This window comes from Pan paniscus, chromosome 2, assembly GCF_029289425.2.
Source record: "Pan paniscus chromosome 2, NHGRI_mPanPan1-v2.0_pri, whole genome shotgun sequence".
In the NCBI taxonomy this organism is placed as follows: Eukaryota; Metazoa; Chordata; class Mammalia; order Primates; family Hominidae; genus Pan; species Pan paniscus.
The window spans coordinates 54,970,400-54,997,832 of record NC_085926.1 but is presented as its reverse complement, the minus strand read 5'-3'; the positions used below and the strand labels follow the sequence as shown (position 1 = coordinate 54,997,832).

General features: G+C 42.8%; 1 protein-coding gene across 3 annotated transcripts in view; it reads right to left on the bottom strand.

Moving 5' to 3' along the window:
- Window positions 1-27,433, bottom strand: part of CACNA2D3 (calcium voltage-gated channel auxiliary subunit alpha2delta 3) — a 951,279-nt gene that overhangs the window by 68,722 nt on the left and 855,124 nt on the right. For all 3 annotated transcript variants that reach the window (XR_004670571.3, XM_003818723.8, XM_034956678.3), the window contains 2 exons: window positions 18,473-18,535; window positions 15,389-15,459 (listed from right to left, as the gene is read on the bottom strand). Coding sequence is in view for 2 of the 3 variants with exons in the window: in XM_003818723.8 (XP_003818771.6) it covers window positions 15,389-15,459; window positions 18,473-18,535 (134 nt within the window). In the remaining variant the exon portion in view is untranslated. The remainder of the gene's footprint in view (window positions 1-15,388; window positions 15,460-18,472; window positions 18,536-27,433) is intronic.

Sequence of the window (27,433 nt, the reverse complement as noted above, 5' to 3'; positions counted from 1 at the left end):
ATACTACAATGGTTAATGTTGAGTGCACTTACTGCTGTGCTTGGAAAGACCTGTAGATGTAAAAGCTTCATGCAGCAGGACTGGTGTTGGCTCTGTTTCACACCGACCTCTAGCACCTAGTACAGCACCCAGCATACAGAAGGCATTCAGTTTTAAAAGGGTGAATGCATAAATGATTGCCTGATTGCACAAATGTTACACAGATGATGAGAACAAAGTGGTCAACTGCAAAATGTGATGTGGAGGCTCCTTATCTGGACAGTAACTTACGGACATTACCGATAAATGGATTAAACACAGTCGTCTGTGGGTACCAAGCAGAAAACCAGCCACATTTGACCAAATGGAAGATCAAAGCCAGCTCCTAACCAGCAGCATCACACAGCACTCCTTGGGCAGCAAAGCCCAAGGGGATACCAGTGGTCACGTAGCCAGTCCTCAAGGTCTTTTCGTCATCAGAATATTTCTTCACTGTCCTCTGGCTTTTTTCCTTACACAGATGCAGGCAAGAAGCTTTGAAGCTTTGTTTATACAAACAGAAACGAAGACCATAAATCAGCCAAGCATTAGGCTTGGGGGTGTCCCCGCACAAACTTCTCACAGAAACGCTCTCACCATTGACACAGCCCTAGCACTAACCCAGACACCGGGATATGTCACAGAATCAACTGCAGACCACAATGGACAACTCTAATTGGTCCCTGACTGGCCCGCCAGGCCACCATCTCCATCCTCACTCAGGAGATTTCTACAGGTACCCCTGCAAGGGCTTTCTAGCATTTGGCAAGAATTGGTATTGACTTATCCTTTTCCCACTGCCCAATGCTTTCTCTACACCTAAAACATGTGCCAGAGCCAGGTGAGAGGCAGCATGGGGTTGAGAGGAACGTGCATGTGCTTGGAGTCTCACAGCCATGGATGCAGGATGGCCATGGTTTCAAAAGTTGGTCCTGTCGTATATTCAGGGTACATTCTTTTTTTTTTTTTTTTTTTTTGATATGGAGTCTCACTCTCTGTCACCCAAGCTGGAGTGCAATGGCATGGTCTCAGCTCACTGCAACCTCTGCCTCCCAGGTTCAAGCAATTCTCCCACTTCAGCCTCCCGAGTAGTTGGGACTACAGGCGCATGCCACCACACCCAACTAATTTTGTATTTTTAGTAGAGATGGGGTTTCACTATGTTGGCCAGGCTGGTCTCGAACTCCTGACCTCGTGATCCACCTGCCTCAGCCTCCCAAAATGCTGGGATTACAGGCGTGAGCCACCGCGCTCGGCCTCCAGGGTGCATTCTTGAGCAGCTTGCTGATACTCTTCAAAGGCTTCATTTCCTGACTTATTAAACAATTACAGAGACGTTCTGAGATCTAAATAACCAGCTGTGTAGAAGTACACTGAAATATGCTCTAAGTGTGCCAACGTTGTTAAGATCCTTACAACAGAAGACTGATTTTATTCTTTGTCAGAGTTCGGGCTCTTAAAGCTGCACTGTTCCCAAAGGCTCAAGGGAAGGCAGTGTGACATAGTGAAAATGCCATCTTTGAAGTCAGTAATACCTGAGCTCAAAACCTAACTCATCCACTTATAAAAATGTCTTTTTAACCCTCTTGGTGCCTCAGTTTCCTATCTGTGAAATGGTGAGAATAATGACTACCTTATAGGGTGGTCATAGGGTTAAAGAAAGTTATCTATGTGTTGCATTCAGCACAGTGCCTGCTAGAGAGGAAGTATTCAACAGGAGGCAGAGCTATAGCTGCTGTTATAAGTATTGGTACCTTTTCATTGCCACTACCAATTAATGGGCTGGTGTTTAAAGGAATGGGAATTGACACAGGCATTACCCAGCTGGCTGAAAGATGAACAAGGCTCCTGGTTTTCTTAGCTCATTGGCATAGACAATGCAGAGTAAAATCCATGCTTGCTACTGCAATACAAGGACACCATCAGAAGCTGTGCTGGTGTTACCAAGCGATGATGCAGGAACTTCTGTCCATGGGCTTCTTAGCGGAAGGCAATGATAACAACAGCTGATGTGTACTGAACTCTGTTTAGCAACCATAAGCGAGGTACTCCCCTAAACACATCCCTATAAGATAGATTATAATCATCTCCATTTTACAGAGGGGAAAACCAAGTCTTAGCCAGCCTAAATAAATATGCCCAAGTTCACATAGATCATTGGTGATAGAGCCAGATTTAGTAGGGGGCCAAGCTGAATCCACCACCTTTTACTCTCTGCTCAGAAGCAGGCTCTGACAGATTCTAAGAAATGCTTAGGCTTCAGACCTGTTCCCCAGCCCAGGGTCTTATTGGAATGTCACAAAAAATGCTGCCCAAGATAACCAATGTCCAGAATCAACTTTCAACCCAAGCTGAAGGGCTGATGAGTCACCAGGCCAGACTGGAACAGCTGGCTGCACTTGTGAATACTTCTTACCATGGTAACCACCCTGACAGATGGCAGGAAACTCAGGATTCTCCTTGGATCATTTTCAAAGGCTCTAGTTTACATGTTGGGGCTAAACTAAATTGCTCTGGGGCAGCCCCCAGGCCAAGGTTCCTTTTATTTATTTATTTATTTTTAAATATTACTTTAAGTTATAGGATACATGCGCAGAACATGCAGGTTTGTTACACAGGAATACATGTGCCATGGTGGTTTGCTGTACCTATCAACCCATCATCTAGGTTTTAAGCCCCATGTGAATTAGATATTTGTCCTAACGTCTCCCTCCCCTTGTTCCCCACTCCTCTATTTCAAAAGGAGGCTTTCCTGATACTATTGCCATTGACGAGGTTACAAAATAAGCCTTCCCTGTCTTCTCCACACTTGGACAGCTTTAACTAGATGTTGCAGCAGGAGACTTCCAGATTATTACCCTTTTTGAAGTGACTTTGTTACTGTTTTAAATAACTCCATTTTGCGGCTACCTGTATCCTGTTCGGCTGATTATAGTTAAAGAACATGATAATTGCCTGCTTTCATTTGACTCTAAAATCAGCTCTGAGAATCATGCCCAGCCCAAGACTAGTGCTGTGTGCAGCTGCACTCAGCAGTGGGGGTGTATTCTTATTACAGATAACATGCCTTAATCCCCATGACATCACCACCAGGCTACTCCAACCAACCTTATCATTAGCATCGCTGTGTGCCCACATGGATGGTGGAACTTTGAAACTTTAAACTTTGACAGAAGGCAGATACGGCCTCTGAAGAAGCAGCTCAAAGCAATGCAAACAAAGCCTGGTAGCCCTGCACCCATGCTGGGTAGAGCCTTGGATGATAAACTCATGACATTAAGACATGTTTAAAGCCATTTTGCTGATACTGTTCTTTCTTTTCCAACTAGACAAAAATCCTGACCAAGAAAAATATTTGCTCTAAGAATTAGCAGGCTGCATTTTAACAGCATAAGCTCAGCTAATTTAGGCTGGCTAATTTAGGGGTGGTTAGCAACTGTGGGGCTCAACATTTATTAAACACCTACTATGTACCATGAGGCCAGGTAATTTTCCTGTAATAATTCATCAAATTAGCTCACTTTGGCTAAACAACTGGCCTAAAAACAATCTTGAAACAGCTTAATGTCTGCAAATACAGCCCTAAAAACAGGACAAGGGAGGCATTTGACATAGAGATCTATCATGGGACATAATTAAGCAATTCCGAATTGAAAAGTCTGAGAAGCAAAATGACTCACTAAGGTAGCATGTAAAAATATGTCTTCTTTGTTGCGCTATAAAATGTGTCCTCTGGGGGCAGCTTTCAACTTGCAATTGAAAAGGCATGGGGTAGGAACATAGGAAATTCTTAACAAAGAGACCGTCGCCATGGGAAGCCCTTACTCATTCTTACATCTCAGAAAGCCAGGAACGTAGAAAGCTCAACCTGTTGATAGGAGTGCTAATAGAAGATTCAAAATGTGCTCTCCCTTCTCTCCTGCTCGTATCAGTCATCATCTCATCCCACAGCAACTTCTTGCAGAGATGGCACTGTTCTTTAAGATTGGTGCAGTGTCTCTAACACAGCAGAGGCAGTGAATTTACAAAACCCTGGTCCTACTGCCTTTGAGCCCTCCAACTGGAAATTAGTTAAACAACTTTAGCTGGCCGGGCGCGGTGGCTCACGCCTGTAATCCCAGCACTTTGGGAGGCCAAGGAGGACGGATCATGAGGTCAGGAGATCGAGACCATCCTGGCTAAAATAGTGAAACCCCGTCTCTACTAAAAATATAAAAAATTAGCCGGGCATGGTAGTAGGCGCCTGTAGTCCCAGCTACTCGGGAGGCTTAGGCAGGAGAATGGCGTGAACCCCGGAGACAGAGCTTTCAGTGAGCTGAGACCGCGCCACTGCACTGCAGCCTGGGCGACAGAGCAAGACTCCATCTCAAAAAACAAAACAAAACAAAACAAAACAAAAACCAACTTTAGCTAATGAGCACCCATCATTAGCCAAGAATAAACCACACAGGCTATCAGGACCTCTCAGGGTTCACTGCTGAACACTGAATGGGGAGCAACAAGAAAGCGTCACTCATTTGGTGGGTGGATTAAGCAGAGGGTCTGTTGGCACCAAATCAACACCTTTCATCAACAGATGCTGATAATATAAAGAGAAACAAAATTGTAGATACTGAGATATTAATCCCATCAGCATCTTACCCAAGTAAGAAGAACAGTAACCATAAGAATTAATTGATTAAAGGCCAGGTGTGGTGGCTCACGCCTGTAATCCCACAACTTTCAGAAGCCAAGGTGGGCCGATCACTTGAGGTCAGGAGTTCAACACTAGCCTGGCCAACATGGCAAAACCCCATCTCTATTAAAAATACAAATTAGCCTGGCGTGGTGGCACGCACCTGTAGTCCCAGCTACTCGGCAGGCTAAGACATGAGAATTGCTTGAACCCAGGAGGCGGAGGTGGCAGTGAACTGAGATTGTGCCACCGCACTCCAGCCTGGGCATGGGCAATAGAGCAAGACTCCATCTCAAAAAAAAAAAAAAAAAAGAATTAATTGATTACTTTCTGTCAGCAGTGTTGACATTCTCTCTGATGGTCATATTTTATATGAGGGGAAACTAAGTCTCAGAGAGATGAAGTCACAGGTCCAAGATTATCAGCACACTAGTAATCAAAGGGGCTGGATTATTAGTCCAGGTCTCATAGTTTAAAGCTGCACACTTAAACTGCTTCCCAAACATGAATTCCCAAGGGATATCTTGCTCCTTAGGGATCTCATGGGCCTCTGATGAGGCCTTATCAGAAGAATCTGGAAAATTGGATGTAAACTCACTCTCAATTCCTAAGGCATACACATTGGCATTTGTTTAAAACAGTGATCCTCAACTTTGGCTGCCCTTTAGAATCACCTGGGGAACTTCAAATACATTTTCTTTCCTTTTCTTTTCTCTTTTGAGATGGGGTATTGTTCTGTCACCCAGGCTTCAGTGCAGTGGCACATAGCTCACTGTAGCCTTCAACTCCTCAGTTCAAGCGATCCTCCTGCCTCAGCCTCCTGGATAGCTAGGACTACAGGTGCATGTCACCACATCTAGTTAATTTTTTTCCTTTTTTTGGGTGGGGGGATGTAGAGATGAGGTCTCACGTGCTGGATGTGGTTGCCCAAGATGGTCTCGAACTCCCGAGCTCAAGCACTTCCCCCACCTCGGCCTCCCAAAGTGCTGGGATTACAGGCATCAGTCACTGAGCCGGGCCAAAGTAATTTTATATACATGATGATACCTGAGCATCTCACCTCCTATCTGCAATATTTCATTAGTCTGGGGTGGGGCTATTTTTTAAGCTCCCCAAGGAATTCTAATGTGCAAACAGGTTTGACAGCCATGAATTTTAGAATGTGATATACCTCACTTGCATTTTCTTGTGTTGTTTCTTCCCCTCTCACCTTAACTGTAAGTAGCTTGCAGGCAGGAACTGGACTTTATTTATTTTTTGTTTTGTTATACTTTAAGTTCTGGGATACATGTGCAGAATGTGCAGGTTTGTTACCTAGGTATACATGTGCCATGGTGGTTTGCTGCACCCATCAACCCATCATCTACATTAGGTATTTCTCCTAATGCTCTCCCTCCCCTTGCTCCCCACCCCCTGACAGGCCCCGGTGTGTGATGTTCCCCTCCCTGTGTCCATGTGTTCTCATTGTTCAACTCCCAATTATGAGTGAGAACATGCGGTGTTTGGTTTTCTGTTCTTGTGTTAGTTTGCTGAGAATGATGGTTTCCAGCTTCATTCATGTCCCTGCAAAGGACGTGAACTCATCCTTTTATATGGCTGCATAGTATTCCATGGTGTATATGTGCCACATTTTCTTTATCTAGTCTATCATTGATGAGCATTTGGGTTGGTTCCACTTTAAAACCCAGACACATCCTCCCAGGGCTTAGTACCAGTCTGGACACATTCAGGGGTACTTCCTTGACTCACCAAATAGGAGGTGCCGCCTGCAAACCTCAAGGATAAACAGTTTCCCATTGTCCTGGAGAGCAGCACTGATTTGATAAACAAGTGTGAGTGCCCCAGAGCCAAGAAGAGAGGGTCCTCTGAAAGAAGGTGGCCCTGGGGAGACCAACAAACTTCCAGCATCAAGACAGTCCCTGTCCCCACTCAGAGCGGATGTTGCTCTACCAACCGCATTTGCTTTGCTCCTGGGGCAAGTGATCAAATTCATGGGTGCCCAGTAAATGCACCTAGCTGCCAGCTGGTTTGCCCATTCACGCAGCCCCTCCCATGGAAATTAGCTTCACTTACGAAACTGAAGGGGAAAATGGAATCACAATTAATTCAATATAGAAAATATTAAATTTCTTTTGCCTCCTTAGAAGGAAAAAGCTGAATTCTGCTTTGGGAATGAGTTAATGCAAAACCCATTTGAAGCAGGAGAGCTGATTCTGGGGAAGCGTCCTTGGGCTCTGCCACATTCATGAAGCCAGGTCTATATTTCATAGCAACTGCACCACAATGATGCCTGTACTGCATTTGGCAGTGTGGGGCATGTCATTGAGGCTTAATAAATGTTAGTACCTCTGAGTGTTGGTATTGCTGCTGTTATGATTATTATTCATAAAACCCAACAGGTGTTATTGAGTGTTCCTACTTCCATTGTCTGGGGTCAGGCAGGCACACGGACAGGTGGTTAGAAGGTGGCTATGATAATTTGTGTTCAGGACCGCATTGGGCATGCTGTGGGGAGGGAAGACTAGGAGAAGAGTTATGAATACAGCCCCATCACTCAAGGATTTCCAAAGGGGTTATCAGAGGAAGCCAGAGGACTCGTATAGTTTGAAGCAAACTGGGGCATGCTGGATGTGGTAGAGACTATCAGTAGTTTCACAATAACTATTCTCCTCTTCTGGTGAGCAGAACTCTGACTTTTTAATATGCACATTTCCCAGGTTTCTTTGTAGTGAGGTAAGGCCAAGTGATTAAGCACAAGTATTGTATGGGAGGCTGCTTAATACATTAAAAATCTTATTTAAAGCATTTATTAAAAAGGAATTTGAAACTTGGCCTTTTGGAGCTTTTGGAACTCCCTGAACTCTTCTTTTGCAAGCCTGAATTGCAGATGTGATGGCTGGGGCTCAGCAGCTACATTGAATCATGAGGTAACCTTGAACTTAAAAGCCATCTTGGAGAAAGGTAGAAGAAAAAGTTGTGGTCCTGGGTCTGTAACATAAGGGTCCCAAATTAGTATTTTTAGACTTCCTTACCATAAGAGATGAAAAAAAACCTCCTATCTTCTTTAAGTCGTCCCTGTTAATTTGGATTTTCCTATTATTTGTGGCTGGACCAATTCTAACTAATACACTGGACTCCAAGTTTGATTAAAAAACTTTCTTTGGCCAGGTGCAGTGGCTCACACCTGTAATCCCAGCACTTTGGGAGGCTGAGGCAGTTGGATCATCTGAGGTCAGGAGTTCAAGACCAGCTTGACCAACATGGCAAAACCCTGTCTCTACTAAAAATACAGAAATTAATTGGGCATGGTGGCGGGCACCTGTAATCCCAGCTACTCAGGAGGTAGAGGCAGGAAAATCGCTTGAATCCGGGAGGCGGAGGTTGCAGTAAGCCAAGATTGCACCATTGCACTCCAGCCTGGGTGACAAGAGCGAAACTCCATCTCAAGAAAAAATAAATAAGTAAAAAGAAAGACTTTCTTTCTCTATCTCTTAAGGCAGAGCAAATATGAATGTAAAAAGAAAAATCTCTGCAGAAGATATGCTAGTCTGCTCCATCTATGGAGAAGACATGAATGGTTATCAGGAGAACATGCTCTGGAATCTGAGAGACATGAGTTCAAATTCTGTCTTCTCACTCGTGCCTGTGAGAGAGCTTGACAAGTTGCTGGGAGCCTCCACTTCTAGTCCCTTGTTTGTCGAATGGAAATAATAATAGTAGTTACTTCATGGAATTGTGATGGGAATTAATTAAGGTAATGCATGTTAACTGCCTGGAATAATGCCTTGCCTATAGTTAGTATGTAATAAGTGAGACAGACTGAATGATGATGAAGATGAGGGCAGTTACTGCTATTGCTGTAACTGGGGATGCTCAAGCAGCAGCTTTTGGATTTTAAAGAGTGGTTCATTGGAAGCTCCATGTCTCCGCATTCCAGAAAGTTTGGCCCAGAAATATACTTGTCCAAGCCAATCTGTCTCCTTGTTCCCTTCAATGCCACCTCTGACAAAGCATAATTCTGAGGACATGGTCAGGTCAGCAGGAAGCCACGAAGCCATTACACTCATTACATGAGTTGTTGAGTATTAGACATCAGCGGGGCAGTCGGCATTAAAGGCGAGCAGCCATCCAAACATAACAGAATTCTCCTTTAACACTCTCTACACTCCAAGGCCAGGGCACTCGCTGAAGTGTAATGTGATTACCAAAGACAGGGAAAGCTCCCAAGTCCCACCACACAGAGACAGGAGTAGAAATGATACAGATCTTGGATTCTACCTGGATGTGTTACCTTTTAGAAAGGTGATTTAAATAGCAGAAGCTGCCACAGGGAATTCCACACAAGCCAGCCATGTTAACGAACATTTGTGGGGTGCAGCGACAAGGACATCTGCCAGATCCCACAGGGAAAATATGAATGGCCTTGGATGGGTAAAAGCTCAAGCATGTTGCACCAAGCACAGCAGAAATACAAACAAGGAAAACCATGCAAAACCACACACACACACAAAACACACACACACACACACACACACACAAGCAGTTGCAACCAAAAAAAAAAAAGAGAGAGAGACAGATAAGACAATGGCCATGAAAGATAGGTACTATTGGTGGCTTGACAGCAAAAACAAAAACAAGTTATTTGAGAGCTGTCCATTTCCCGGCAAGCCAAGGACCAGGTGTGCTCCATTGGTCTTTCTGGCCTCGAGCATAATCAGATAGACAAAGAACAAGGGAAGAGCCTTTGGTCTTTCCAGAAATCACAAGTATGTTGGTAATAACAAAAAACCCAGGGTAAACCCTCAAGTTCTGGATATTTGATAACAGCCACATTTTCATCCTTCAGTAAAGATTTCTTTCTTTACCTGTTTTTTGAAGGCTCTTGCTCTTTCCTTGGGCTCCATATTGAACTCATTTCAACTTTCCCTTCGGTCTCCCTGGCTCAAATGTCCTAAAAGTCATATTTGTGCCTCTTATGTAACAAATGGCACTTAATGTCCAGGTTGGTGCCCAGCTCCGCAGAACTCAGGCAAGATGTATTACATTACTTACAAGGGGAAGGGAGGAGAGGAATTGGAAAAGGGTGGAAGAGCCTTTGCTTTTTCATGTCTTACTAGCAACCTGCTAGATATTTTGCTGGAGCAAGGTGCCCTACCTGAGATTAACCCAGAGTGTTATCCTTGCTGTCTATGTGCTTAGTGTTTTGCCCTAGCATCAGTGGTTCCAGTGCCCCCCAGGGGCCTCTAGGAGAGTAAAGTGCTAATATGGTTTGGATCTGTGTCCTCACCCAAATCTCATGTTGAACTATAATCCCCAATGCTGGAGGTGGGGCTGAGATTGGATCATGGGGGCAGATTGGAAGTGATTGCATCATGGTGGCAGATTTCCCCCCTTGGTACTGCTCTTGTGATAGTGAGTGAGTGCTCACGAGATCTCGTTGTTTTAAGGTGTTTAGCACATCTCCTCCTCCCTCTTCCTCCTGCTTCAGCCATGTGAAGACATGCCTGCTTCTCCTTCACCATCCGTGATGGTTGTAAGTCTCCTGAGGCCTCCCCAGCCATGCTTCCTGTACAGCCTGTGGAACTGTGAGTCAATTAAACCTCTTTTCTTTGTAAATTACCCAGTCTCAGGTATTGCTTTTTTCTTTCTTTTTTTTTTTTTCTTGTTGTTCAGGTATTTCTTTATAGCAGTGTGAGAACGGACTAACACAAGCACCATCAAGACACTGAAGGTGGGGGCCCCTCCCATCACACACTAAGGGGAGGATGCAGGGACAAGAAGATAATCCAAGAAGCTGACCTCAAAAAGATGGGCTGGGGGCTCTTCCCTCTAGGAAGAGACGGATTCAGACATTGCTTAGAAGTCTAAAAAGAGGAGAAAGAACAGAGGAAACAGAGAAAGGTAAAAGCCGTGGATCAGAGAGGACCGCCAGGAGCTCTCACTTTGCGATATGATTCATTTGTGCCAGCTGATTGTGCCCTGCAGGGATCTCCCCTGTGGTCACAATGGGAGACATCCAGGAAGGAGGCTGAGTGCCCACACTCAGGAGGGTGGGCTGTAGGCATGTATGTACCTTCAAGCTGGGGACACCTCAGTTACTCACATATCATTCCATATATCCCTCACTTGTAGGTATATGAATAACTATTTTCATCCTATTTTGCTGCAGAGATCAGGTGACTCCTAAGAGCCTAGTAGCTAGACTGCTACCATGCTTTTAACCTCGTGTCTTGATGCTGGCTGCACATGATAATCACAGAGAAGCTTTTAAAGAGTACAAGTGCCTGGGCAACATCCCCAAATCAACTTAATATACAATTTCTTGGGCTGCAGCTTGAACTTGGAGTGTTTTTAAAGGTCCCCAGGGATGCTAACGCACAAGAGAGTTCAGGTCCATGAATCACCCCAACACTGTGCTGTAAAGGTAACTGCTATGTAGTAACTATCCTTTGGGGGTTATTAGTGATAAAATAAGACAAACAAACAAAACAAAACAGGAGAAAATTGGAAAATAAGAAGAACATATGGAACTCTACTCAAAAGGTATTCTTATCTCCTGTTTGCAATGGCTTTGCAATTTGAAAAGCATTTTAACATATTGTATTTTAGTTAATTCTCAGAAAATCCATTGAGGTCCCTATTTTGGTAATGAAGAAACAGGCTCAGAGAGGCTGACGACACCGTCCATGGCCACACAGTGGAGAATCTTGTGCTCAACCTGAAGTCTTCTTATTTCAAGTCCAGAGTATCACAAAGGCCCCGTCAGGAATCTTGAAAGAAGAAGACTCCTATGACAGGCTGTATTTTCTCCCTTTTCCCTAGATACATGACAACATTGAATTTGCATTACCAGGGGTAAACAAATTCTAATGAAAGGATTTTGAGACTAGATTTTCTCTTAATAGTTGCAAGAGGCCGGGCATGGTGACTCACACCTGTAATCCTAGCACTTTGGGAGGCCAAGTTGGGGGGATCACCTGAGGTCAGGAGTCCAAGACCAGCCTAGCCAACATGGTGAAACCCCGTCTCTACTAAAAATACAAAAATTAGCTGGGCATGGTGGTGTGCACCTGTAGTCCCAGCTACTCGGGAGGATGAGGCAGAAGAATCGCTTGAATCCAGAAGGCGGTGGTTGCAGTGAGCCGAGATTGCACCACTGCACTCCAGCCTGGGCAACAAGCGAGACTCTGTCTCAAAAAAAAAAAAAAAAAAAAAAAAATACTCGATACTTTTTGAACACGGGGCCCCACATTTTTATTTTGCACTGGGCCCTGCAAATTGTGCAACTGGTCCTATTTATGCCCGTCTCAGAGTTATTGGAAAGCCTGCAAAGAGGTAAGATCTGTCAAGGACAAGCCAAGCCTGGAGTCTGGTGGGTGCTCAGCGAACGCAGCCATGATTATTACTGTCATGCTGCTGAACCTATTGGTCTGTGAGTTGGATCCTGGATACTAGGTCATATGTAAGCTGGCTAGAGTCAGGTCAAAGAGTCAACTAAAGTGCCCAAGAGTGGTCAATTTTGCCTCTTAGATTGTTTCACACGCTGCTGTGAGACTTTCTCAAAATTCTTTCAAGTTGTTAATTTGTTCACATAAATCAGTGGTTTTCCTTCTGCCTGCACTACAGACCCAGAAGTGGATGTTCTTTCCCTCTGATGGCACTGTCAGGTAGAAGAGCCAATGGGTCACGAGGTGAGTGGTCAGAATGGTCAGGGGAGAGGTCTGCTGTCACCCAGACAAGCATCACCTTGCTTCCCTGGAGAGAGGCAGCAAAGTGACCAAGACAGAGAAACAAAGGGGAGGCTATGAAGGGAGGTAGTGCTCTCCTCTTGGAGCTCTGTCTTTCTGGAGAAGATGGTTTGTGGAGTTCTTGTGCATGAAACTTGTTTCTTTCTTTCTTTTTTTTTTTGTTTGAGATGGAGTCTCGCTCTGTCACCCAGGCCCAGGCTGAAGTGCAGTAGCATGACCTCGGCTTATCGCAATCTCCGCCTCCCAGGTTCAAGCAATTCTCCTGCCTCAGCCTCCCAATTAGCTAGGATTATGGGCACACACCACCATGCCCAGCTAATTTTTGTATCTTTAGTAGAGACAGCATTTCACCTTGTTGGCCAGGCTGGTCTTGAACTCCTGACCTCAAGTGATCCACCCATCTCTGCCTCCCAAAGTGCTGGGATTACAGGCGTGAGCCACTGCACCCGGTCTGAAATTTGTTTCTTTAGGACTGGGTATAAGACTATCAGATAAAGAAACTGAGGGCCAGCCCGGTACTGTCCAAGATGCTGAGATGAGGGGTCAGCACAGTAAACTGATCTCGAGTTTCACCTGGGCTAACCACAGCACCGGAGCAACGCAGCTTCATGTAACCCATGTTTGAGGGTGGGCTCAATTCAATATGGTGCATGACTTCTGATCCAGAGTGCTGTCAGTTACAGCCAACTATATCCTTTCACTGCTTCTGAACTATAGATCTTCTCTGAATGACAGGACTGTCAACCTTATGCTCTGAGCAAGCACTGCATGCTGGGAAAGGCAACGGCACAAATGTGTGATTGCAAGGACTATGGTCCTCCAACACCAGAGACCCATCATATGGTGTCATAGGAAGCCTGTAGGGAGAGGTGTAAATGTAGATGAAGCAATACCTGGTGCTAAGTGGAAAGCAAATTCAAGACAGAACGAAGATCGATAACAAAAATCATGGCTGCAGCTCACAACTAATTGAGCTCTTCATACATGCCAAGTTCTGTGCTAAGAACTTTATGCTTATTATGATCTCACTAGCTCTGACAGCAACCCTTGGAAGTAATTATTGTCATCTTCATTTTCCATGTAGAGAAACCAGTGTTTGGAGAGGTAATCTGACTAAATCAAGCAGCTGGTAATGTCAGAGCCTAGATTTGACCCCAGTCTGTCTGACTCCAAAAATCAAACTCTCAATGCTCTACTGGCCCCAGTGAGGAGGCCCGTCAAAGAAGCCCAGGAGGTTTGTCAACTTGCTCCTGGATGATAGCAGTTGCTGTAATAACTGAGTTCCCAGCCCTTCCTTTTTCTCAAATATGTTGGCTACTCTTGTAGTAAAAGAAAGTTCTAGATTCATGCCAACTGTACTTCACCCACATGAAGGAGAAGACTAGAGGTTCAAAATTCCATTACACCCTTTCTCTTTCTCCCACCAAACAGTTTGAAAGGAATATCCAAGAGGGAGAGGAAAAAATAGGTTTGTTAAAGAAGTTGAAAAATGTGCTTTCAAATGAGAAACACGTGTGCGATTATTCCTCATCTTTTGTCTCCTCCCCCCACCAAGTTGAAAAGAAGTTAACATGATACAAATGCACACATCCACATAAAGATAGGAAAAGTCAGTGGTGCCGTGGATGGCAGGCCAGGAGCTGCTGCAGGAAGCTTGAAGAAGTGGTGGAAAACTCCACAGCCACTCCAGCCCAGATCCAAGCAGAGTTTTCAAGCATGTGTACAATGACTCCCAGCAAAGAAGAAAACTGTACTTGAATTTTTTTTAGAAGGGAAGGGAGCAGGAGGGGACGATCTGCTACAGGCAGGCCTGAGAGCAAGCAAGTATGTCAGAGATTGCAGAAGTGCTGGTGCTAGGCCAGGTTCTTATATCATTTCTTTTTTTTTTCTTCCCTTCTGGCACAAACAAGCTATGGAATTTCAAACACTGGGTCATCATTTTTGAATTCCCTGCTTTCAGCAAAGTGCTCAGTTGGTCTTGTTGACTAGCTTAAAAGTCTGATTTCCTGAGCTAACACTTCCTAGCCATTCAGCTGCAGAAGAGTAATAAACCAGGGGCCTGCCTACCCACTGGCCACCGATGTGCAATGGATCTCTCAGGGAAGCTGGAGGGCCATCCTTGCATTTCCTGCCATTATATATTTAACAGCATCAAATATGCCCATTAAAGCACCACTTGAAAGGCTAACATTCTTCCTGGGAGGCCAAGGGAAGGGAGACAGCATGGACCCCCAGGGAGGCATTCTAACACCTGATCTCATGGGATGATGGCTTTTCCCAGAAGTTTAGGTATTCCCAAGAGCATGGCTGACCTGCCCATGAGGGACATGGGGCCGTAAGGAAGCTGCTCTACACAAGCTTTATTCAGGATCAGCGAGAGTTCTTACACCTGGATGAGTAGTCAGTATCTGCCACCTGTGGAATTTGGCACCATCTAGGTTTTCTTCCAGAAGCAGACTTAAACTTACCTCCATCAAGAGCGGATTTTGAGAATTTTCACTTGATTTTCTAAAACAACATCAAGAAGTCTCTAAATACCACCTTTCATCCCCAAGTTCCAGATTTCTAGGGAGCTTCCCAGGTTAATCAATAGGAGACAAAATACACTCCACCCTTCCGGCCAGGTGAAAACCTTTCCTACTTCTTCGCAGTGACTTGCTTCAGACTGACACAATCACATCACAGTGCAGCCTCCTACTTCAATACTGGCCTCCAATAAACGCTCTGCTGGGTGAACAGGAAACTCATTGTGAACTGAGTTTCTAAGACTCTGACACTCTAACACTCGTGCAAGAGGCATCGAATTTCAGAGAGATCTTTTGGAGCATGAACACAAGTAAAAACCAGCTACGGGGTCAAGTCTGGGCTTGCTTTATTTGACCTTGGCTTGTTTTATTTTATTTAGGAAAACTTTTGGGGGGAATGCAGTGGACCATAAAACCCTTACCTTTTAAAGGAGCCCATTGTTAGCAATTTGTTCATCACAGCTCCCTCGATCTCACCAAAAAAGTCTCCAGTCTATGGGGAAGAAGACATATGAGGAGGTGTAGATAAATAATGTGCCCCAACAGGAGAGAAGAAATGAAAAGGGACACAGTCTGTGTCCTGGAACTGACAGGAGCAAAAGGCAGGTTTTCAGGAAAGTGGAAAAGGTTTTAACAGTCATGAGAAGTCATGGGATTACACAGCAAACTAGTGAGCAGATGCGAATGCTTCCACGGTACGTGGGAGGGGGCTGCGTAACCCATGCTGAATGCTGAAATTAAAACACGCATGCACACACATGTGCACACACACATACCCCACTACCCTTGGATGGAGTAGGTAGTAATATGCACATAATCCCTTGTGATTAAAACACTACTTCATCTAGGCAGAAACAGGCTATGAGAGGGCTTCCTAAGCACTAATAAAAAGAATTGTTTATAATTCCTGGACGACCTGTTTAGGGAAATACAGCAGTCCACTTCATCAGCCCAATAAAGTTCCTGCAGTTGAGAATCCATCCTTTCTCAGAATCACTTTCTGAGGATCACTTTCATTTTGTCATAGGCAGTTGACATGTTGACCAAGAGTAAGACTATCCAGCCCCTTGAGGAGACAGCATGGCCAATGAGACTTCTAATGGCCTACCCCACACCTGAGGCTGTCTTAAGGTCATTCGAAGCTTTGCAGTCATTCCCCACCACCAGGCTGATGTTTTTGTAAGTCTGCTTCTTGGTGCTGGCCAAGATTTGCAGACTTTGGTGGAATGGAGAATTAACATCCTCATGCATGCCCTCTGAATTTCTGGAGCCACTATCATGCAAGGTGTCCCATGGGGGAGGGCGTATGCAGTGCATGGAACAGAGCCTGCAGCAAGGGCCTTCTGCCAACATGCTGAAATGAGCCAGTGTTGACCAGAAGAGAAGCCCCATCTCTACTCTGGGTGCTCTGAAGATTTGTAGCTTGTGAGTGGCTGGGTGGGTGGGTGGAGGGCACTGCAATAAGAATCCAAATTATGTAAATTCCGTAGGCTTTGTATTAACTAAACCCCAATTCCATTGCAACTAACTGAGTGACCTCAACCACACTCCTGGGAGTTTTCAGGTAGCAAGACATATATATAAACTTTGGCAAAATGTAAAGGGGGAGAAAAGGAGGAAGAAGGAAACAACATTTCTCTGACTGAATATTGACCACTTCCTTTTTCACTACAGGGAAACTTGGAAACTTTTGCAAACTCTGTGGGCGTGTACTACTGCTAGGAGCAAGAAGGACATTTGTATTTCGTGTGTGTAATATGCCAGTTTCAATGAAACTGGTTGTTAGATGAAGAATTATCCTAATTGGGGCACAGGAAGTCAGACAACATCAAACAAGCCCAGGCTGAGCAGGCTGGCAAACTCACTGGGTCTATTGCAGGCTTATTCCATGGAGACATAGAGCAGAGAATCTGTAGTGGCCATGGCTGCTCATGGCTGAAACAGAGACACTGTTTCCATCATTTGTTGGCTGCTCCAGGACTCACCCCCGGAAGACATCCACTGCACCCTTCCTGAGCCCCGGGATCATTCCTCTCTCACCCCTACATGAGTAGAGCAGAAGACTAGAGCTCCTCCCTCCAGGCAACTAATGTGTATTCTTGCTCCATAGATTCTTGAATGCCTATGTTCCTCCTCCCAGCCAACAGGGCATATAACTATAGGCCAAAGGACTAATCCTGCTGTCTCAGGGACTGGCCTTGTTTCATGGGCCCATTCATCCTATCTAATGTCCATGGACTGTCCCATGTCTAGTGATGTAAAGCATCAGAGGAGACTGGGAATGGGCATTTTGAGTCTCAATAGCGCAACCAAGGGGCACTGAAAATCCTACAACATTCTCATAAAATAAGACAGGAAATGAAAGCACAATTCCTCAAGTTTCCTGGAGCCCCTGTTTATAAATTACCAAACCATTCATTTCAGACCCTAAGAAGCCACACTTAAGGACAATTAACTAATTGATTAAGCAGTGAACCTATCATACTGCTGACTACTAAAGAATTTTAAATGTTTTAAAAGAGACTTCATTATAATGTATTAGTATACTCAAATATTTGAATTAGAAGAAACCTTACATTGTCAACCATCCTCATTGCACAGAGCCTATCTAGAGGTCTAGACAAGTTAAGGAACTTGCTGATGATCCCAAAACTAGTTAAGGAAGAGAGCTAACATCAGAAACCACCTTCCTCCTCTGATGGTGATACTTTATTATATGCACTGTTGAACTTGTTTGTATTTTACCTTTTTTTATACGTTAATGTAATTTCTAATTGCAGGAAAAGTTTTAATGCAGAAAATTTGAATGGAAAAACTTGTTTTTCTTTTACGGTACCATTGACTTTAACTCTTATTTTGATTTCCAGGCAGAGTGGAGATTTCTGTGCTCAAGCCCATAGCTTGGTTTCCTTTCATCTCTCTCCCTCCCACCCCTACACTGCACATGGTGCAGTCAAATGAAGAATATTCCTCTTCTATCTCTGGACCCTTGTCCCTTGGTGTTGAGAGCCCAAGCTATTAATCCTTGAACTCAGATAACTGATTTTTAAAAAGCAAAAACCAGAACGAAAGCCATAAACAATAATTATGTAGAAACATACGTGTATGTGTGTGCACACGTATGAAGATGAAATATCGGAAGGAAAAAAACCTTAAAGTTGCCCAAACTATTTAAGGCACCCCACCCTCGAGGCAAAAGTTCTTTATGTGGCACAGACAACTCTTTGGCTAAGAGTTCTATAAATTGAACATTTTATGAGTGAGAGAACAGACCCTGGGCACTGTCACCCCCCTGCACCCCCCAGTGGGAGGTAAAAACTCTTTGGGGCCTGCTGAGAAGCAGACTGTGGCATTCTTAGAGGGATGGAAATAAGGTTTTATAATCTCCTGCTATTACCTCCTAAATAAAGATCATTGTCTCCAAGTTTTAACACCATAATTTGTTCCCCCTGACCCAAGCACATTCTGAGCTCCTTACTTGGAGCTGGTAGAAAGTTTTCACTCACCTGTGTGTAGTCTTCAGACACCAAAATAAATCCATTATTGTCTATGAGGTAACAATTCACAGTCTAGAAAATTAAAACAAAAAACAAAAAACAAAAAAACAGCTTCAACTTCGGGCCATCACACTGCTTTTAAACAGAATGACACACTTCCAACCTGAGACAAACTTATTTTTTTGGAAGGCAATTGTTTTCAGGCAATTGCAAAAGCCTGCTGGTTCTAGGCTTTAAGGCCATGGTTAAGATAACCCCGGTGTTTACTTTGCAAAACTAACAAAAATAAAAGACTGAACAAGTCTTGAATGATCCAGATTGGAATAAAATTGCATTAAAAAATGATGAATTACAGTTTGTCTTCCTTTTTTTTTTTCTTTATACGACCTGAATAATATTTCCCAGGAACAAAGTGCTCAGAAGCCCCCAAGCCTGTATTGGTGGTTGAAGTGCAGGCTGTTTTGAAAGCAAAACGCCAGCACAATGTCATTACTCTAATGATGTATTAATGAAAACACCGTGTCAGCTCAGAGGACCATCAGGGGACCAGGTAATATTTTTTAATTTGTTCATAGACTGAGGCAGGGGGGAAGGGACAGACTTCTGTTAAAGGGGCCCCTCAGGCCTCCTAAAGGTTTTCAAACTGTGTTTTTAATTGGGAGCGGGATTTGGGGGCAGGGCCGTTAGCTTTTGGTAGCTCAGACTTATAAATTGTAGAAAGCAAGGTAAGCCCAAACCTCTGCTTCCCCCACACTACTTTAATCTCAAGTGAATGATTTGCTACAGGCTAAGTTTTAATTACAGTGCTGTGGAGTTTAAACTTAAGGTTTAATTCCGTCCTTGATGTAACTCAGTTTCTATTTATTACAGCTTTACATACCAACTGCAACATTTAATTTGTAACATATCTTTACTCTGAGCTAAATTCCGCCTAGCTCCAGGCCACCACGGGGCTGATGTTTTCTGGGACATTTGCCTATCCACAGGGGTGGTTTTGGTTAGGCACAAAAGGGCAGCAGTGAGTTGGTCAGAATGGTCCGTCCTTTATTAGTAGACAGTGACTGTGCAGAATCAACAGAAAATTAAAAGCCCTGCTAGCACCTCTTATAAAAGAGTTGGCTGCTCTGGTGAACAGCAGAGCTTCTCCTGGTTATACAAAGGGATCAGATGAATTACTTGAGTAACCTGTTCACAGCTTGGCTATTTGAAGAAGCTCTTGGCCTCAGGGACACTACCTTGGTCCTGGAGGGAGTCTTGATAAGCTTTCTCCATTGTCAGGAGATAGCATCATGGAAGCAATCTCATAGAACTGTGTTTCTAATATGGTAGCCACCAGCCTTATGTAAATTTAAATTTAATTTCAACTTAATTAAAATTAATGCAACTGAAAATTCAGTTCCTTAGTTGCACAAGTCACATTTCAAGGGTTCCACAGCTACCTCTGGTTAGTGACTACACTTTTGGACATTTATATCGTTGTGGAAAGTTCTTCTGGACAGCAATGTCTTAGATTATACTAGTACTACAATGAGTTTTAACCTAGTCTACATTGGGTCATAACAAACAACTCTGTATCCTTGCTGATCTGAATGTCATTGCCAGAAGCATTTGAACCAGAGCAATTCCATCTTTAGAGGCTGGAGAAAATGAGGCTAAGACCTGTTGGGCTGCATTCCCAGAAAGTTAAGGCATTCTAAGTCACAGGATGAGATAGGAGGTCGGCATAAGATACAAGTCATAAAGACCTTGCTGATACAACAGGTTGCAGTAAAGAAGCCGGCTAAAACCCACCAAAACCAAAGTGGCGATGAGTGTGACCTCTGGTCATCTTCACTGCTATACTCCCACCAGTGCCATGACAGTATACAAATGTCACGGCAATGTCAAGAAGTTACCCTATTGGTCTAAAAAAGGGGAGGCATGAATCATCCACCCCTTGTTTAGCCTATAATTTAAAAAAAAAAAAACATAAAAATGGGCAACCAGCAGCCCTCAAGGATGCTCTGCCTACAGTGTAGCCATTCTTGATCCCTTTACTTTCCTAATAAACTTGTTTTCACTTTATAAACTTGCCCTGAATTCCTTCTTACGTGAGATCCAAGAACCCTCTCTTGGGGTCTGGATCAGGACCCGTTTCCAGTAACATCTTTCTGGTGAATCCCAGATGGATGAGACTGAAGAGACCCCCAACCCAAAGGAAAATCATCTGCATGCACCAGTTGACTGACTTTGGGTAAGTGGGGTGCATCTACCTGGGTAAAGGATGGGACTGGGTTAGAGGCCCAACTTAGGGGAGTTAAGAGTCTCTCCTAAGGCAGAGTGGGCTAAAGGCTCCTATTAATGAAAGGCAAAGATGCTTGATCAAACTTGGGTTCAAGGCTCAACTTAGGAAGGTTAGAGTCATTCCTAGGATTTAGGGGGTTAGAGGCTCCTCTCAGTAAAGTCCCTCTCAGCTAAGAATGGGTTTGGCACTATGGAATGTTAACTACTATTCTCTTTGGATTAATCTGTCTTGCACTTGTTGCTAAGGGCTATGGGTGACAGGATAAAGCATGTACAGGACCACAGGACATGGGGAGCTTTTTCCTCCCCCGAAAAAGGGAAACTTGAGAGCTGATGGGACTGCCAGAAAACATCCCTTCACTACTGGCAAGTGGCCACCTGAACTTTTCAGTTTCACTGCAATAGCTGGGTCTTTCTCTGGCCTCCCTGAGCTCTTCACTTTCCCCACCCTGCCACAGGCAATGCTTTGCTCTCTCTCCTTTACCTTTCTTATCTTTTCTGTTACCCAGGGCCACCATCTTGCCCAGAGGCAACAAGTTGAAACTCCTGGTCAGAGGTTGGATTAACAATGATGGGACCCAATGGGGGGCAAGTATGAGCCTTGCCAGTTTGATACTGGGCGCTAAGCAAAGGGGCTAATGTCTGTGTTTTGTCACATGTATTTTGCTCTGGCCAGAATGGAAAATCATTTTCCTTTGTGTTGCGGCTTGGCTCCCAGGGCTGTGGTCCAGCCAGCCCGGTCACTACGGCTGCTCAGGGAAAGGGAACCCAGAAGCCTGGGATGCCAATAAAAGGGTAAACATTTCTTACCAGTCAGACTTCTAGCCTCTTTTTCTCTTTCTCCCCACCCCCCCTCCCTTTCTCTCTCTCTCTCTTTTTTCCTCTCTTTCTTTCTCTCCCCGTCGCTCCCAATGGGTTGAATGAATGGTAAAAATCACTGTTTAGGTAAAAATTCTCTGTAAAGGATTTATCCTGTTAGGTAAAAAATCCTCTGTAAAGTTTTGATAAATGGGAAAAAGGATTTGTGAGGCTAGTCTTAAACTGTAGTGAATCTGGTGTGCTGTGTGTGTCTTTCTGTATTGTTCTGTCATAAAAGAGGGGTACTCTAGGATAGAGTGCGAGCCTAGGACTCCCATAAGCCCACTGTTCAAGAAGGCGCAGCAAACTGGTCAGTTAAAAACTTTGCTGCACATCCCTGAAAAAAGAAAAAAAAAAAACTGGATGACATTTCCCTATTGTCTTGTATGTCCTTGGAAACTTGACCTTGTAACCATGTGACTGTGCTTTCTCTTTTCACAATGGCAGCATGGGTTCAGGGTTCAATTCCTGGTTTAGGGAATGAGTCTTTTATCTTCTGCCTGTCTGTGTATTTATATGTGTTGTATGTGTAATATAAAAGAGCTTTGATTCATTGGCTTAAAAATAATAGGTGCTTAAATCAAATATTGTCAGAAAAGTAAAAAGCGTAATGTCTTTTAGTTCAGGTGACTTTAGTAATCTTTGGGAAATAAAGATAGTTTTAAAGATTATTGATAAAATTAAAATATCTTCAAAAATGTAAACATTTGGTCTAAATTATGCAAGTCAGATATTAGCTTTGCTAAATATTTTAAGGTCATAAACTGCTTCTTTGATTTTTGAAAATTGTTCAGCTTCCCTATTTTGCAGCATTAGATTCTAGATAAGGCCTGGGGACATATGGAGAGTCATGCCCTCTAGTTATACTGGAAACAGTCAGACCTTATGGTGTCCTAGGCTAGGCACCTAGTACATAATTAAAATCCCTTACTTACCAAGGTTTTTACCAAAAGTAAAAGTTGCTAAGAGTTAACACTGTAACATGTATTTGAGACCACCAAGGAAACAGTTGTACACTCAAGGTGTGTAAGAAAAGTAGAATATATTTTGGAAGGTGGATTTTTTTATGCCTAGATTAAAGGGTTAAAGGATTGTTTTAAGTTAGGATAAAGCTAAAAGTTTGAATGACTTGTGGAAGGTTTGTAAAAAATTAATGGTAAAAGAAATTCTGTGTGTGGACATTGACTAAAGTTAAAGAGGTAGTATTCAGTTTTTCTGTAAATTAAACACTGGAATAAAAGCACAACAGGTTTTTCTTAGAACACTGATCTGCTCTTTCACAAAAAAAATGTAAAGGGTTATACAAGGTTTATGAAAATCTTACCTCATGGTCAAACTGATTAAGACTGAATACATTTGTCTATAAGGTTTTATTAAGAATTGGATTTAACATTAATAGTACACTAATGCAAAGGTAAAACTTGGCTTATTTGGTATAAAAATCATAACAGGAAGCATTATCAAATGTGAAATAGTGTTTGGCTTTCTTTGGGATATATTTATATAGTTGTGTTATTGGTATGTGTTCCAAAATTATAAGAAGCCCTATAATTCTAACATGGCTTACTGTATGTTATTAATAGTTATAATTGTTATGTAAGATTTGGATGCCACAGAAGTAACCAAATTTCTTTATCAATTGTGGCTTTAATAGTGGCTGTCCTAAGACTTTTTATCATCCACAGACAACTGTTGTCTTGTTTTAATCTTCTTCAAGAGATGGTTTATAATCAACTATAGAACTCTGACAGGTGCTATTGAATACAGATTTCTGATAATGTTGGAGACTGTGACATTAGAATAGAGGAAGAAACTTTCAGGACTCTCACAGAGAGCTGAAATGTTCATGACAGAACAGTAGTTCTGTTAAAGCAGAATAGGAGTCAACTGCATGAACTGAACTAATAAAAAACTGAAGTAATATTTTTTCTTTTACTTTTTTGCTTAAAACATTGCTGATCCTTTTTGTTTTCCAGGGCCAAGAAAATTTTTCTTTTGAGCTATTTACAGCTTTTAACAATTGAGTAAACTATACTTCTGCGAAAAAATTTAGAGAATATTTGTTTCTCTCTACCTGGTTCCTCCAGAATTTGGAAACTATTTGAGAGTATCTTAACTTATGGCAATATAGTTATTTGCATAAATGCAGTAAGAACCTGTTTTCTATTGTAATAGGATACAACTGGAGAAACTGGTTATTTTACCAAGGCTTTGACTGGAATGGTGTGTTTACCTTTAAGGAATCAAACTTGAGTTAGAGAGCCAAGAAGAGCCCCTTGAAAAAAACTAGCCCCATACCTTGTCTACACAGTCCCTGTATAGGGTTCCTGACCTGTGGTAAGTAAAGAATGTCACCTTCCGAAAGGCCCAGGAGCCCCAAGTTATCTTGGGACCTCAAGAGGAGAAGAATTTACTCAACTCATAGATATCTGGGGTACAAACCCATGGCTAGGCTTGGCTTTAAAAAAAAGTCTTATCTGAGATTCCCTCTATGGAACAAAATTTCATCAAAGACAAATTTAAAAGCCTATGTGAAAAATAATTATTCTTGCTGCACTGTATACAAATAATCAGGCCAAGTATAATAAAGCAAATTAGTCTTACTATGATATGTCTCCAGCAAAAATGGGAAACTAAAGAGAGAACAATTATGTTTCAAGAACTGTGGTATACCCTGTTATTAAGTTCTAGTCTCATCAGTTGATTTTAAGTTTTTTTCTGTAATTTAGGCCAACCCTGTTTATTCCTGTGAACCAACCAGTGATCTCTTGACTGCTGCTCAGAAGAAACAAGAGGGATGGGTAATGTAAAAATCTGGATCAATATTCTAATTCTGGGCATGTGTTGGAATCAGCTAGCAACCTCATATCAGCTTGGTTCCAACAGTTGCCCAGTTCATGGAACGCCTTATTTAGTTTACTTGGGATAATTTTACTTATTTTGTTTTACTGTTTTGGAATACACTGCTATTGTACTCTTTGTGTAGAAATGCTGGACAAGCTTACTAAATGTTGTCTTACACTGAGCACTTTTTAATCTTCTAGATATCATCTTTTGTCAGAACTCGGAGTTATGAACGGCCCTTGCCATACCAATGCTTTCTGACTGAGCTCCTCTCTACCCTGAATGCAAGAGACCCAATAGTTAGGCAGGAATGGCATTGCCCCTATCAGCATGAAGAAGTTACAGAAGATGCATCTTTATCCCTCTGCAACCGTTAGGATTAAGGGTTTTCTTATAAAAGGGAGGGGGGGAATGTTAGAGGTGTTTGAACCAGAGCAACTCCATCTTGAATAGGGGCTGGGTAAAATGAGGCTGAGACCTATTGGGCTGCATTCCCAGACGGTTAAGGCATTCTGTGTCACAGGATGAGTTAGGAGGTCAGCACAAGATACAGGTCATAAAGATCTTGCTGATAAACAGGATGCAGTAAAGAAGCTGGCTAAAACCACCAAAACCAAGATGGTGATGACAGTAAACTCTGAACATCCTCACTGCTACACTCCCACCAGTGCCATGACAGTTTACAAATGCCATGGCAACGTCAGGAAGATACCCTATATGGTCTAAAAAGGAGAAGCATGAATAATCCACCCATTGTTTAGCATATCATCAAGAAATAACGATAAAAATGGGCAACCAGCAGCCCTCGAGGCTGCTCTACCTATGGAACAGCCATTCTTTTATTCCTTTACATTCTTAATAAACTTGTTTTCAGTTTACTCTATGGACTTTCCATGAATTCTTTCTTGTGTGAGGTCCAAGAACCCTCTCTTGGGGTGTGGATTGGGATCCCTTTCAGGTAACATCATGATGCTCATTCTGCAGATACAGACATTGAAGCAAGGGGCGGCTAACCTCTGCTGAGTCAGTAAATACATGTTGAGTACAGAAGTGGCCTCCATATTCAGATACTGTCAATATTCAAATCCCCACAGCTGCATGTAAGGCCACAAATCATCATAACCTCTACTCCTAATTAAAACTTAGTCCCTACTCCAACATCTCTAACTAATTAGTACTCTTGCTATTAGACCTACATCTTTGGTCAATATCTTTCCGTTTGCCTAATACTGTAAATATTGAGCAATGCAATACAGGTACAAGGCAAACAGATTATAAAGTCAATTGAAAATCTTGACAAAGAGGCAAGATTTCATGAAGTCCATGAAAGTAATGTTAAACAGCTCCAATCACACAGGAAGCCATTGGCACATTAGAATCTGTCAGAGGCAGAAAGATGAAAAAATACTTGCTACAAATAAAACATGAGCTGTACTTCCAAAGGGAATAATTTCAACGGCAAAGGACTAAGAAAAGTACCTAGGAAAATTGATCAAATTCTTTACTATATTTTACCCTTTTTGTGGTCATTCTGAGAAAAATCAAAATATAAAGTGAAGGATTTCATATTGTGCTATTTTATCATCTTATCAGAAACACTAAACTCCTGGCCCCTAAACCCCATTTGTTTCTTTGGAAAATTAGAGTACAATTGCAAATATAACCTAAATTTATTTAAAAAATAAACACAGTTTCATACTTTCCACTTTATTTAGAGAAAAATATTCAAAATAACTTTTTATTATTTGCTGTAAACATTTGGTTCTTTTTCTGACCTTTCTTCTTAGAACGAGGCCCTCCTTATAATGCTCCTTATAACAGCCGGCACCAGTAGAAGGGAGATCAGAAGACTCACTTCTCAGGCGTCTGCCCTGCTCCCTCCCACTCCCACTTCTGGTGTGGAAGGAACAGAGCTGAGAGCTCTGGAGCAGGGGCAAACACTGCTTTAACTCAGAACTTGGAAAACCAAGCTGCAAAAATAGGGGAGTGGCCTCCTTGGGAGAATACCAGACGAAAACTATCACACAAAGAAGTTTTTCATAAAACATGACTGTCACTAATAATAGTAACAATAAGAATGTAAGAAGAAGAATAAGGAGGATGGTAGCTACAGGAAGACATCGACTCATGAAAACCTCACTTTTCACAGCATCAAGCAGGGAATTTTTCTCTTGGAAAGAAGAGAAAACTGAGATGTTGTCTTTTTTTATTATTATACTTAAAGTTTTAGGGTACATGTGCACAATGTGCAGGTTAGTTACATATGTATACATGTGCCATGCTGGTGCGCTGCACCCACTAACTCGTCATCTAGCATTAGGTGTATCTCCCAATGCTATCCCTCCCCCCTCCCCCCACCCCACAACAGGAAGGGGAACATCACACTCTGGGGACTGTTGTGAGATGTTGTCTTCTCCAAGGTCACACACACACAAGTGAGACTTGAGTCCATTGCTATGGGACTCCAAAGCCCACACTCCTTCTACTGGCTGACCCCCACCCTTACTTTCTAAAAGACAGCAGGACACAGTTAGGGTCTAGGGATTTTGCCTGCTCATGGAAGGCTTTCCTTGTTTGAAAAAAGCAATCCCTTTATATAATGTATGTGTGTGTCTGTGTGTGTGTGTGTGTGTATCTATATCTATACCTATATTTATATCTAATCTCTATGGATATCTAAGACAGATCTTGTCTGACACCTGCTACCAAAGGAAACCACAACAAATGGCAGAAAAATCAATGTACCAAGTGTCTGGGGTGTTATTATTGTGGCTGAAAGCAAGTAAAAACAATAAAAGTGACTGACGTCTGGGTCAGTTTGGTCAAGTGGTATCAACCCCAATTATAGGTTCCTAGACTCCCTGGGCATAGCAATTCTTGAGCTAATATCTGAACCAAGACATAGTTTAGGGGGATTTTTTCTATCCATCTCCACAACTTGCTACAGAATAATCTATGGAAGAAAAAAATATGTCCATTATAGGC